The sequence below is a fragment of the Pezoporus occidentalis genome, unplaced genomic scaffold (genome assembly GCF_034315485.1).
Source record: "Pezoporus occidentalis ecotype Australia unplaced genomic scaffold, CSIRO_AGI_Poc_V1 ctg85, whole genome shotgun sequence".
Classification (NCBI taxonomy): domain Eukaryota; kingdom Metazoa; phylum Chordata; class Aves; order Psittaciformes; family Psittacidae; genus Pezoporus; species Pezoporus occidentalis.
Genome location: NW_026916212.1, coordinates 2592624 through 2606943, shown reverse-complemented (window position 1 = coordinate 2606943; position 14320 = coordinate 2592624). Strand labels below are relative to the sequence as shown.

At 36.1% G+C, this 14320-nt stretch overlaps 1 protein-coding gene across 1 annotated transcript in view; it reads right to left on the bottom strand.

Annotated features, from left to right (window-relative positions):
* The window catches only part of HCN1 (hyperpolarization activated cyclic nucleotide gated potassium channel 1), a 188537-nt gene that overhangs the window by 78596 nt on the left and 95621 nt on the right, over positions 1 to 14320 (bottom strand). The window contains exon 3 of the mRNA XM_062604286.1: positions 7785 to 7946. Within this exon, the coding sequence (XP_062460270.1) occupies positions 7785 to 7946 (162 nt within the window). The remainder of the gene's footprint in view (positions 1 to 7784; positions 7947 to 14320) is intronic.

The following is a 14320-nucleotide window of genomic DNA, read 5'->3' as shown; positions in this document are numbered from 1 at the left end:
AAATGGCTTAAGGTATGCTTTATCGTGTCTACATTTTCCTTTAGAAATGTCTGCCAAACACAAAACCTAACCACATTATGTGCTGTTTCTTGTATTGTGTCAAGTTTAAGACTTACATAAAAAATGTTGTAATTTACAGTTACCAGTAATGTCTTCACAATATGCTGCAGTATAAGCATTTATGAGCTGGATTGATTCTTGAGGGGGAAACATGGAAATTAAATTTTTATGCTAAATGGGAAAGTCCTTCCTTGCATACACATCTTGATAATTTCCTACTAGCTCTTATGATAACAAAGAAAAAGTGTGGTAATAAGTTAGTATCTATTAAGCACATCAATTTGCATTTGTATGCTTCCTCTAACTAATTGTTTCATTATTTTCTCATCCCATATAAGGAAGACCAGCTTTCTATCTGAAAGAAACAGAAGCATGAGAGGCAGCCAACTAATTCATTACAGAAGGCATCCTCTTTAGCACCTTTTATCACATCAGTAACACAGTGCTACAATCAACACTTACAAACACAGGTGTCCTAATTTAGATCTTTCTCTGTAGCACTGAGCACCTATACCTACTGAGATAACTGTCACCATGAGCATTAAATAATTATATCAATACTACAACATTGAGTTAAAAGTATTTTAATGAGAGTAAAGTAAGGCAGTATGGCTTATGACAATAATTGAGTTCATAATGCTAAACGTTGTAGTTGTGAGATTACAACTGGGAAGGTCTTCCTTTAGGACTGTTTTCATTTTTGTCTCAGTTGTAATCCAAATATTCAGGGATAATGTGAGTATTTTCACTAATTTTAAACTTGAAGGAAATTTTAAAACTCCCCGTGAATGATTTTGAATCTTTATTTTCCAACTCTGAAGACTGTACATCTCAATTAGCTCATGTTATTAACACAATGAACCCAAAACGATAACTTAAGAACACATCAATGACAGTAATTCATGAAGGTGAATGCACTTGTCATTGGTTTAGGCCAGGGAACCAGTGAGGACTGACTTTAACAGAATCTAAACCCATTTCTGCTCTGTTTTGTAATTTTAGAAAGAAGAAGAAAAACACTGCTCTGCACCAGTGCTTCATGGGTTGAAATATAGAAATAATACAATCTCAACCAGAAAACAAAAACTAAGTAGCAAGAAAATAGATAGCATGGAAAAATGTGCCATTTTTAGGACAAGAAACAGAAGGGATGATGAAAATAACTTTTAAAGCATATTGTATAGATGCTGGGTATAACCACAGAAACTTCCTTATTATTTGGAATTTCTTGTTCGCAAAAATCAATGTATTAAAAAAAACACAAAAAAAAACAACAACCCAACAACAACAAAAAAAAAAAACCAAAGCCCAAACCCCCCATAATTAATGAAATATTTCCCATAAATATGAGGCACAGGAAATCTATTAACTCTTTGTAGGTAAGCACATCAGAAATCTACTCTTGAAATCATACAGTCCAAAAGTACAGGAGATACCAATAAAATTACATAGCATCTTACACCAAAGGCAAGAAGACAGGAAGAAAAATTTAATATTACTTCCCCTTCTAGCCCTGCAAAAGTGGATGACCTGTAACCTGTCAGAGAGCAGAAAAAAGCATAAGCCAAAACCCATATGGTCTTCTTAAAGCCTCAGCATTGTTGGACAAATGAGAACTTGATTTGTTTTCCTCTTCAGTGATCATGACACAGTGAGTTAAATCAACTGTATCCTCAGCTATCCTATTTCTTTACTTCATAGCTTAGCTTGAAACTTTGGTATTGCAATTAACACATGTCCTCAGACTGTATTAAACATACCTTGTATTTTAGCAGTGCACGTACTAATGATCAAAATTTTCCTGTCCATTTTCTTACAGTGTCAAATCATATGCACATATTCTCATTAGCTAATTTATTTTTAGGCCTATCTCTTGATGCCAACCTTCTGAACAGGTTATTAGTCCACCATCTTGATGAATGGGGAAATGACCTCAAGGACTAACTCAATACTGTGCGCAAAAGAGAGCAATAACTGAATTCTTAACATCTGCATATAGAATCATAGAACAGTTAGGGTTGGAAAGGACCTTAAGATCATCTACTTCCACACACACCACACACCCCCCCCGCCATGGGCAGGGACACCTCACACTAAGCCATGTCACCCAAGGCTCTGTCAAACCTGGCCTTGAACACCGTCAGGGATGGAGAATTCACAAGTTCCTTGGGCAACCCATTCCAGCACCTCACCACCTTCACAGTAAAGAACTTCTTCCTTATATCCAATCTAAACTTCCTCTGTTGAAATTTGAACCTGTTACGCCTTGTCCTGTCACTACAGTCCTTAATGAAGAGTCCCTCCCCAGCATCCCTATAGGCCCCCTTCAGATACTGGAAGGCTGCTATGAGGTCACGCAGCCTTCTCTTCTCCAGGCTGAACAGCCCCAACTTTCTCAGCCTATTTTCATACGGAGGTGCTCCCGTCCCCTGATCATCCTCGTGGCCCTCCTCTGGACTTGTTCCAACAGTTCCATGTCCTTTTTATGTTGAGGACACCAGAACTGTACACAACACTCCAAGTGAGGTCTCATGAGAGCACCAACACCCCCAAGTCCTCTGCAGGGCTGCTCTGAATCTCTTCTCTGCCCAACCTGTAGCTGGTATTGGTATTACCGTATTTCAAAATTGTGTCATAAATAAATTGTGCAAATGAAATAAAAATATTTCCTAAGAAATGTTAAGTTCTGTGTGCTATTATTAAATAGGTTTTGGTCATATTATGTATACCTTAGTATAGTTCTTAGAGCACCATAAATCCTCACCATCTCCTGCATTTATGAATTTCCCTATCAAGTATTCAATTAAGTGATTCATTTTTTAATGACAGGGATTTTTAGACTCTTCAGCAGAAATTCCCAATTTTTTTTCCTAGCAAAAGTCTAACGTTTGATTTGCTTTGCCTCTGAGGAAGTGATGTAATACAAAGAGGAGTTTAATATAATGCAAAACCCCACCTCACTAAGTCAAACACCTAAAAACCTCCAAGAGCTGCAAACAGTTAACTGCAGAGACAGTAAGGAAAAGCCAAAACAAAGAAATAAGAGGACCTGAAGGGCTCCTGCTGAGCAAACACTGGCTAACTGCCATGAAAAATGCCAGTGAAGCAAGCCCTTTCTAAAAGCTTTACAATCCCATCTGTCTTTTAAAAAATTCACACTTCAGGTTAAATTCTATTCTTCTTTGCTAGATATTTATCTCAGTAAGGGAACATTATACCTGAAAACACTGGACATGCCAGGTCAGTGCCTTGCTTAAAGGACAGTATACTTTCTTAACCATTCAACCAATTATTGCACATATGAACAGGAAAATACAGATTGGGGATCTTCAGATACTATTACTTCAAGGACTAACATGCCTTTGAGTATTTGCCTTAGGTGATATGAAAAGCCAGAATGAACTTCGAACACAACAAACACTAATCAACTACTGCAAGGGATACTTTATGGCAGCAGTTATACTTGTGTGCCAGATGGCATGAGTGGCAAAAATGTCATCTCTCATCTCTACTTGGCTAGAAACTCTGTCCCATATAAGATCTGGCTATAACTGTTCATCAGTTGGGACTTGCACACTGTGTTTCTGTAATTCACTGCAGCTGAAACCAAATGTAAAACGCAGAACATCTGTTTGCACAGATTGACTATCGGAGAGGATCACTGTGCTTTTCTGTTCTTGGGCCTCTCTTGCTTTCAGCTGCAAGTTTTACTCTAATTTTCTAAAGAACTGTTGGCTCAAACACTGAGGTTTGGTAAAGATGTTTAGTCTGTGAATCATTATGGAAGTACACTAGTCTGAAGCAATGCAGATCAGAAAGCTGAGGATAAATCACACAAGGAGCTGCAGATAATAGGCTTTTTGAGCCATGGTGAAAATAGCGTCATTGTGAAAGTCGGAAACTTCTTCAGACCTTTTTTTAGGAATGAAAGTCACAATCCTAGTGTTAGACTAGGAATGGCATCAGAGAGCTGAACACCCTTTCACAAGTAACCGGTATTATATCTGAAATGGATTGGTTGGAACATAGAATCATAGTCACAGAATGAGTTTGAAGGGACCTTAAAGATCATCTAGTTCCAATCCCCCTGACATTTTCCACTAGACTTGGTTGATGAAAGCCCCATCCAACCTGGCATCCACAACATCTCTGGGCAACCTGTTCCAGTGTCTCACCACCCTCATAGAAAAGAATTTTTTCCTAATATCTGCTCTAAATCTCCTCTCTTGTTACCTTAAAGCCATTCCCCCTTGTCCTGTCACTACATGTCCTTGTAAAAAATCCCTTAATGAGTTAAAGTGAGAGGAAAAACTAGCTGCTGCTTACATTGATGTTGTATTTACTAGTTTTCTTATTTTTCAAAAGAAGCACATCGATACTCTGGAAAAGCAGAAGATCCTGCTTGTTGATAGTAACTCAACATTAATAAAAGTGCAATCAAATGGCAGTAATGATACAGAAGTGGGCAAGTGGGATCACATTTAGAAAACTTAAAGGAAGATTCCAACTCTGGCTTTCATTTCATAGCAACATGAAGGCAAATTTTAGAGCTGTTCAAGAAGGCCAATGCAATAGTACCATATGGGTTCATTATCATCATTATTATTGACAATAATGTCTCAATGTGATCTTTTGCTGAACTGCTTATGGTATAGGTTGGTGCAGAATTAACCAGTGGTCACCTTATTCCTTTTTACAGAGAAGTTGTTCCTTTTCATTTAACTTCAGACTTTATGTTACACTATGTCATTTTATCATCTCTCAAATACGAAAATCCAACTGATTTATTTTGCTTTAATTGTATCCAGTCACATTGTTCAGAGAGGCAGTAAGCAAAATGCAGCTTGGTTTCATCATCCTATTGCTTTGTGAGACTAAATTTTACCTATGTTATTTTTCTTAACAGTATTTATAGAGTAAAACCATGAGCATGCCTATGGAATTTCAGCACTTTCACCTAGCAGGTTGTACAGAAGAATCAGCTTTCAGGAGAAGGCTTCTAGAAGTTCTTGCACTCTGTAGCCTGAAGCAACTAATGTGCAAGACATAACGGCTGAAAGAATATGCTGGGCTGTGTCAACTGAGGAGGCAACGTAGCATCCTACTTCCTTTAGCAACAGGTTATCTGCAGATGCTTTGGCTTGCATCTGACTTGCATACTGGAAAACTAACTTTCTTCGTCTGAGCTCACACTGGCTTGAATAATTATTCAAGGCAATGATCACAATGAGTAAGTGTTAAAATATCACTTCAAAGCAAACCTGGTATAGTAGCTTCAGGTTAGCCCTTGTAATAATGTAATTTAGAGGAATGTACATTGGAGCCAGTCTGAAACCCAGGAAATGCACACACAACTAAAAACCTCAGAAATTCAAAGAGGAGCAATTTTGCCTTTCTTAGAGCAACTGTATTTCAGAATTATTTGAACAGAACTCCAAATGTAAGCAGGTGCAAGAAGTCATGTTTAGCTACTAATCTACTAATGTCTCTGACTAAAACCTGAGTAGAAAGGAAGACTTTAACAGAAAGGTGCATTAGCCGGTGCTAGGGAAGGACCTTATCCTCCTGACAATATTGTCCTTTTGCCATGGACTTCGCTAGCAGTTCACAAAGAACTTAAGGTCAGAAGAAATAATAACATTCTGATCAGACTTTCTGTCTCCACAGCACTTGAGCCAAAGCCCCAGTGTTCAGTGCCATCATTTCAGTAACAAAAATTTTAAATTTCAGAGTAGATCAAATTGTGATATGCTACAGTATACTGGGGGAGAAAGGTACTCCTTTTGCCAAAGCTCTTGCAATGGCAGGAACACAAAGCCCTTCCAAGTTCCAAACTCAGCAATCAGGTAGACTCTGAATACACTAACAAATATATCCATCATCACCATCATCAACATCATCATCCTTCTATTTCCTCTATCATTTCAGAGGACTGATATTCCATGATGGCTTCTCTGTCTGTGTTCAGTGCTAAAGAATTCACTTCCAGAGCCTGGAAAGCAATTAGAAAATGTCTCATAACACCATGAGAGAAGAAAGGTCTAGTTGTTTCCCCCAACATTTGCCTTAGATATGCTCCTGGTTCCAGACTGGCAGTTCACAACTCTTTCTCTTGCCATAGGACTAAAAGACTGCCTATGCCATGAACATAATCTTGTTCAATTTTCAGTTCCACAATGTGCATTCAACAGCAACAGATAAAGTTGCCAAACAAATACAAAATAAAATAAAATAAAATAAAATTAAAATAAAATAAAATAAAATAAAATAAAATAAAATAAAATAAAATAAAATAAAATAAAATAAAATAAAATGGTGTAACTTTTTATTTACTCTTTCCATTAGTGTGTGGCGTGTCAGGAGACAGAGTGTTTCCATAAGAGAACCTGAGTGTGAGCAGGCAGAACAAATGGTCTCCCTAAGCATATGCACAGTATGCACAGTCTTCTTAGATTAAACATAGCTCTTCTTATGTAAGAGAGAGAATTTAACAGTTCAGTGTTATTTAAAAGTTAAATACTTTAATTAAATGTAATCCAAGGCTTCATTTCACTCACTAGCATGGTTTTCATCCAGATCTTTAACAAGCTCATAGAAAATGTACCCTTTGTAAATGTGAATGGAAGATGTTACAAAGCAGAACCCAGAATGCAGCAGAATGCAAAGATGTGCCAGTCAGCATCCTGGTGACCTACTTTTATTGTAGCAACCCCTTTTCTGAAGATATGTCACTATTTATTTATTTTTTTTAGGAAAGCTGCACATAGCAAACACGCTGCTTATCATTAAAGTTGTTGCTTGATGACTGCAAGTACTTGTCTGTATGACTGACAACCTTATCAACAAGCTCTCAGAGTAATGTGCAGTATCACTTTCCTAAAGGAACAAATACTGCTACGTTTCTACAATAGAAATATGTGGGACTGAACAAGATGCCCATCTACAGTGAAAGTGCTATCTTATGGACTCTAAAATTGTAAAAACTGGAGAGACATGTTTTCTGATGGCCAATGACAGAGTTGCTTAGGGCTTTTTCTTTTTGGTATAGGGACATTTCAACAACTTTTTCAGTGTATTGCCTAAGTAAATATTCTATGTATTACTTCATTATTTGACTTGATAAAAACTACTTCATTTTTCACAGCCACTGATCTTTAAGGCACATGTTAAGCAAGGAGAACATCATTACTCTTCCTTATGAGTAAGGCACATCTATTTCTCTTATTTTACTTAGAAAAAAATCATGCAGACTGTTAAGTTGGGAACAACTTGGTAAAGGGATCATGAAATGACCCAGAAGGTATTTACAAAACAAACAGAGGACAACACTGGAAGAAACAAACTTTATTAGCATAACTTCAGAACCATTCTGAAACTACAGCCTAAATTGAAAGCACTGGTGAACTGAGTGTTTCTGAATTTATTTTGGTGTTTGTTTGTTTGTTGGGGTTTTTGGTTTGTCCGTTTTTGTTTTTTTTTTTTTAGGAGTAAGGGTTAATAAATTAAAAGGATCTTAAAACTAAAAGTATTTTCTGGCTCATTTACTGAGAATAAGTCAATATAATTTTATTGGTGCTGAGGGCCCACCAACAAAAAATAAAAGTAACCTTGAATAAATTGCAGGGCAGTGTATTACTAGGCAAGTATTTTTACACTTAAGTCTGATGCTAACTGCTTAGAAAAATAATATTTAGAAAGCACAATGAAAAATGAACAATACTTACAACCATACCGTTTAGGGACACCCAGCAATCTGGTGGGAAATCCTGGAGTAAAGGTACTAAAAACTGCAGACAACCATCCCAATGGCACAGAAGCAGCATCATTCCAATCAGATTAAAGATTCTTACCACGGCACTGGCCAGATCGTACGTCATGTGGAAAATCTGTGGGCAAAAATTACAGGTGATATAGATGATGTAAATCAAAATGAAAATAATTTCATTCTTATTGAGAAGGTTAAAGGCATCCTGAACTACTAAAAAAGCTGAGATTTCTCATCAAGGACCATTAATTTGGGCATATTCATTTGGGCAGAGAGCTGTGTTGACATACCTGACACTTGGCTGCCCATCAGTTTTTTGTAAGGTGCCAAAAATGGCGTATTTTGGATAACAAGTCATCAACTAAAGTGTTTTCTTAAAGCCCACAACTCCTTTCAATTGAAGCAAGTCTCACTTCCATTTCTATACTATTAATCCAATTTGCACATACCAGTTCACCTAGCAAAATGACAAAAAGGTTAATTCATTGCTCTTAATCATCATCAGCTTTCATGAAATACTGAGCATCCTGCTGCTACTACATCAGCGGTAGCTAAGTTTACATCGAGCTACTAGAATAATTTTTATTTCAATATTTCTCCATTCTAAGACAAAATAATTTCCATCTGAAATGGGTCTTACAGCAAATCACATATTTCAGGTTTTTCTTGGGTAATTTTTTTGGACAGAATTAGCATAATTAGCAGCAATCAGTTGCCAAATGGTATGGAGAAAAAAAATCTTTATTTAGAACTACTCTGTATTAAAGAACTTCCAAACTACAAATACAGGCATATTCTTCACTCATTACATAATTCAGTCAACTCCAGATAAATATGTTGCATTTTAACACACATAATTATCACTATGCAGGAGTTTCATGCCGAAGATGAACAATGTCCAGTTAGTATTTCATGGGATGTTAAATAGAAATTATGATTTAATTGTACACACGCACACAGGAATCACAGGCTCTAGTGCTGAAAACATCAGATTGGCAGAGATATATAGGCATATTAGCATATGACATTATGCATTGGTAAATAAGACAATTCACATATGAAAGAGGGAATGTTTGTATCCTAACTTATACATATCTAAACTAAAAGCAGAGATGAAGTACCCATACTGTAAATAAGTGCAAGTGCAAATATTGATAACATGTTACAGTGTCGTTCGACATAATTTTCTTTTAGTGGGACTTTGCCCTCATTTGAAAATGATGGTGTATGTTTTGAGTCCCAAAATGCAAAACCTGCATAGTAGAAATATACCTCAGACATTAACTTCATGTGCAAAACTTTTTTCCAATTTAGGCCATTTTAGGAAAAAATATTCCAATCCCAGTTTGATAGACAATGGAAACAGATGCTTGCAACATTACTCAAAATGTCAAGCCTTACCCAAATACCATCTAGCTCCTGTCAAAATTGAGGAGATAAAACTGATATTTAGGAAATACTGTAAATGGAAATAAACAGAAAAGTGTTACCATTACACATTTGTCTTGTTAAAAAATGTATTGACATTACAGGTGTTTCAGTAGCTGCAGTTTCAGTGGCATGATATGAACTAAGAGAGTAGATGTGTGAACCAAAATAATTTTATATTAAAGAACTGGAAGGATTACTGTTGTTTTGGAACACTAACATTCACTCGGGTTGCACAAAATCCACATGCTTATTATACTACAACCAGAAAGTGCACAGGAAATCCTGATCACATGAAAAGTTTCGTAAATTTTGTCAGAGAAAGAGGGAATATTTGTCTAAATAAGTGCAGAATATCAGACAGAAACAACACATATTTTACATAGAGATCACAACTTCCCCAGGCACTTTCTATTACTCTGGAAAATCAAGTTATCACATTTTTCTACTATGGCTGGTCAAAACTAAAGTTCTCAGCCACACTGTTTCCCTACTGCTTCAAGCTTCCCATTAAGCCTTACAGTAAGAGAATAGATTTTCAGAATATTTTACTGTATTGGATATTGGGAGGTTTTTTTAAAAATGGGTCACAAATAGGACAATCGGAGCCAAACTGACCACAAACATCTTCATTTCTATATTTAGAACTTATACATGATCCTAGGTACATGTGACAAACACGGGAAGATCTGTTTCTCCAAAACCCCCCAGAGTATATGCGGCACTTGCATATACCCAAGACTCCTCCACCTTTATCCTGCCTCTGCAAGTATGGGCTTAGGCACCATGACAGATTGTGCATGTATACTGTGATTATAGCTGTATAAAAATGTTAATTCTATGGCTCTTTCACTTGGATGGATCCCATTTTTGGGCATCCATTCAGATTACACTGATGGTCTGCAAAACTCGTATCTTGATACAGAATTTCCAGGATTTAGAGCATTTTCTGCTGGTACATTTTAATTTCAAATTTTAGAATTATCTAATTGGGTAATGTGCACAGAAAAAAAATATTTTTTTTTAAAGGAAAAAGTGGGTAGATAGATTTGCCAAGGTATTTATTTCAGCATATCTAAGATCTTGCCTAGCTTTTACAGATGTATCAATCGCTCATGAGACTGTATGATGGCTCAGTGAGGTTTCCCCAAATGCTGTAGTAGAATCAAGACACAGAAAACATACTACAAAAGTTGACTAAAATTCAAATCAAACAGCTGAAGCAGTTAAGTTCAAACTAAAGAGCCTTGCTAGACCAAAGAGGCCTGCTGTTGGGTTTGGGTTCTGCAAGGACTATTCTATACTGTCACAGTGGTACAATTGTGTAATCATAGTTTTCTTCAGAGCCTCTTCAGCAGTAGTGTGACCATGTACTGCAAGAAAAATAACATGTGAAAATGATATTCTGGATATTATCTGGTTTGCTTAACATGACAACACTGTCTCATCTTTTCAACCATACCAGACTTTTATCGCTCATATTTTGTTTATATAATCTAGTATTTGTGTAGGCTATTCTAAGAACTGCGATGACTCCAGATTAAAGAAAATAACGTCATAGGCAAAATCTGAAGTAAATGCTGAAAAAATAACTTTTAAGCATCTTCTCTCCCCAGCAAATAAAAGCTGTGTTTTTTCTCTTAAAAGGAACTTATTATGGAAATGTGTGCTTGGTTGGGAAAAAATCCCACCCATTTAAATACACAAAGCATATATTTAAATGAAAAATAATACTTGTTTGTGGCACCGTATTGACATATTTATATTCGGGGGGGGGAGGGGTGGAGTTTTTTTAAAAGTAATAGCTCAACTATCTTGTGGACTAAAGTCGTATATTGCATGTTTAATATTTTATGTTCTTACATTCTGGAACTGATTGTGATACACTGAAAAAGAACAGTAAGAGAAGTCATATTTTTATACCATTTTCATTTTGTACTGACAAAGTACAGTTTCTGTATTAATGAACCAAACATTATCAAAACTCCTAGGATACATGTGAAGTGTAGTTTGTCAAGAGAGGAACTGAAGGACAGAAAGCTATTGACACTCATATCAGCAGATGTTGGCTTGCCCATCAGACAGTCCTCCAGTGGGACAGGAAGAAATACGGAATAGCCACAAATAGATTTACCTTGATTTTGCAGGAGAAATGTGTGTTCAGATCTCCCTGTATGAATGGATGCATTTATTAAAATAATATTCAAAACACAAATGATTAAAACATTTGCTCACAACTGAAGTCAGGCTCCTAAATCTCAGGTAGTTAAACATAAAAATTCTGATTATCATTTAACACTTACCAACCACAGATGTCATGCAAATAAGCAGGAATTTTTGTAAAACACTTTTGAAAATCTGGCCATTTTATTTAGGCTCCTAATTTCATACCTCAATATACAGCTGAACCAGAATGAAGTGCACATTTTAGAAAACAACAACAACAAAAAATTACTAGAGTGGCATAAGATTAGTGCAACTGAGAAAAAAGTAAAATTCCCTTGAAAACCAACTCTTTCTATATTTTTATTTCACATCATGGGAACAATTTAATAGATATGGCTCCTTTTTGTTTCCTACTCAGTTTCAATTACACATGCTATATTCTTCTTTTTCTTCTTCTTCTTCTTATTGTTTGGCTATAATACTGTCTTTATTCATAGCTTCCATATACTTCAAATTCTAGTTTAATAAGAAATGTAGTTTATGAACTCATTTCTAAGACCACTGAATTTCTTTCTGTGTTATTTTCATTACATTTTCTCAGTACCCTGGCAACATTAAATTTTTGCCTAAGATTTGACAATACCTTTGGTGGTGGCCGATATATAACTACAGATTAATGGTTTCTACTATTTTAGCAAAATATTGCTCACAGAGCATAAGAAATTGCTGAAGAAGTCTGAGTTCACATGCTTTATCTCAGTTTTTACTCACACTTTATTAATGACTCTTTCTATTCCCACATGTAAGCAGGAAGCAGACTACTCCTTCCTCATGTTTATAAGGGAGTGTATACTTTAAATTGCTCCTGCTAAATCCTGACTTCTGAACCTGAGACAGAAAACCTGTTCCAGTCTTAGCATTCCAGTTGCTTAATAGCATTCGAGGGAATATTAACAGTGCACATATAGTTTGAGTGAATGAACAAAAAAAAGTGCTCAACTGCTGTTATGGAGTGCATAGGTTACCTCTTCTGCCTTCTGATAACTGGAATGTAGTATGTGTTTAGCTATGATTTTTAGTTCAGTTTGCTTTTTATGTTCAGTTTACATTAAAAAAAAATACTTAAATAAGAATTAATCGCTGATTAAAAACAAAAAAGGAAAGAAAGAAAAAGTAAGTCTTTGGTCTTTTAGAAAATTTATTGAAATCTCACATCACTGATTTCATCCAGACATCTCTTCCACCCCTCGGAAGTGCTAAAGGTGTAGCACAAAGCTATCTTGGGTTTAATCTTCAAATTAGGATTTGCATCATGCCTCAAGCAATATGAAATGACAGTCATATTAAGTGAGCTGTGTGGAGTCTAGAATATTAAATACCCACAGTGGGGAGACAGAAAGAGCTGCACACGTGCATGGAGGCTTTGGAAAGCCTGCTGAAAGCTGTACCAAGGGCAAGACAGGACCTTCAGGCTAGACTGCAGGGAAAAATAACAGTTATAAAAATGACATGGGGTGTTTGGTTCAGTCTCTGGGTGAGTCCAAAATTACTAGGTTTATCGCTCCGAGCAGCAACCAGACAGAGATTATAAACCATAGGATACAAATTTTCCTACATGAGCTAAATGTTCACTTGCAAAATAGTGGTTGTAATAATTCTCCACATGAAATGAAAAAAATATAAAAAGAGGAAGAAAGCATAATGCCTCTTTTAAGCATCACCTCTCAATCTACTTTTTGAGCAGACTCTCTCAATCTGCTTTAAATAATGGAAGGCAATTTTGTTTAGTCATTTAATATTCTACAAATGGATTTCAAAAGACATTCTTTGCAAATATGACTTGGGATACTATGGGTCTGATCCAACTGCTACCAAAGTCAATTTCTTTGGGAACTGTAGTTTACTACACTCTACACTGGACATACATTTGCTCAAGTAGGTGTAAACGTCCACTGACAGAAATGCATGGCTTTACCCTCAGGGTAACACTTTACGCTCAACTGACTCCTCATGTGTATGCTTAATTTTATGACAAATAATTCACCATTGACAATTCAGTAGTCAGGAAAGGCATATGGCACTATTTAATCTGCTTGTATTTGGGACCTTAAGCTGATGACAAACACAAATATCTGCTCCTGCCTGAGCTGGCACTGAAGGGAAAAAGCAGTAATTTAATAAACAGAAGAAACTATTTTTAATCAAACTTATCCAGAAAAAAAGAGCTGAGAATGGCCAATTTTATGTGACCTTTAAAAATTGTTATTTTGTAGATGGAGTCAATTTGACATTAGGTTTTATAACAGAAGGTCTATTTATTCCAATTCAAGGCATGCACAAATGGAAACCAACTTCTATGGAGCAAAAAGAATAGCACAACATATAAATGTGACAGCACGCTGCATCCAGGTTAAACCTGAAAGCATTATAAAGGTACTTTGCTGAATGATGAATTATGCGAGCCTTGGAAAGGTCACACACAACCAGGAAGTAAAATTTATTAACTATATCTAAGTTCTGCAATATATATTTTCTACTGCAAATTGGCCAATGCCATACTAATGTATTATTTCTCACACAGAGGACATGACTTCACTGCCAATATGTGTGTTTCTATTATCCTGTTGTGATTAATGTGTGTGACCTGTCTTCCCATCTAAACAGAGAGAAGCAGTCACTTTATAGTTCTGTGATAAAGAAAACAAGTCAACAGTGACAATCCTCAGGATCCTGAATTAAAATTACAGTGCTAACTTTCACTGTGACTTTACAGAGGTAGTTTCATTCATCACTTATAGTGATAATAGAAACTACCTCACTAGGCTAAGCTTTCATCTTCATTAATAGAAGCAGAGTAAATCCAAACAAAAAATAGTTCACAGCAAACAAACAAGCAATACT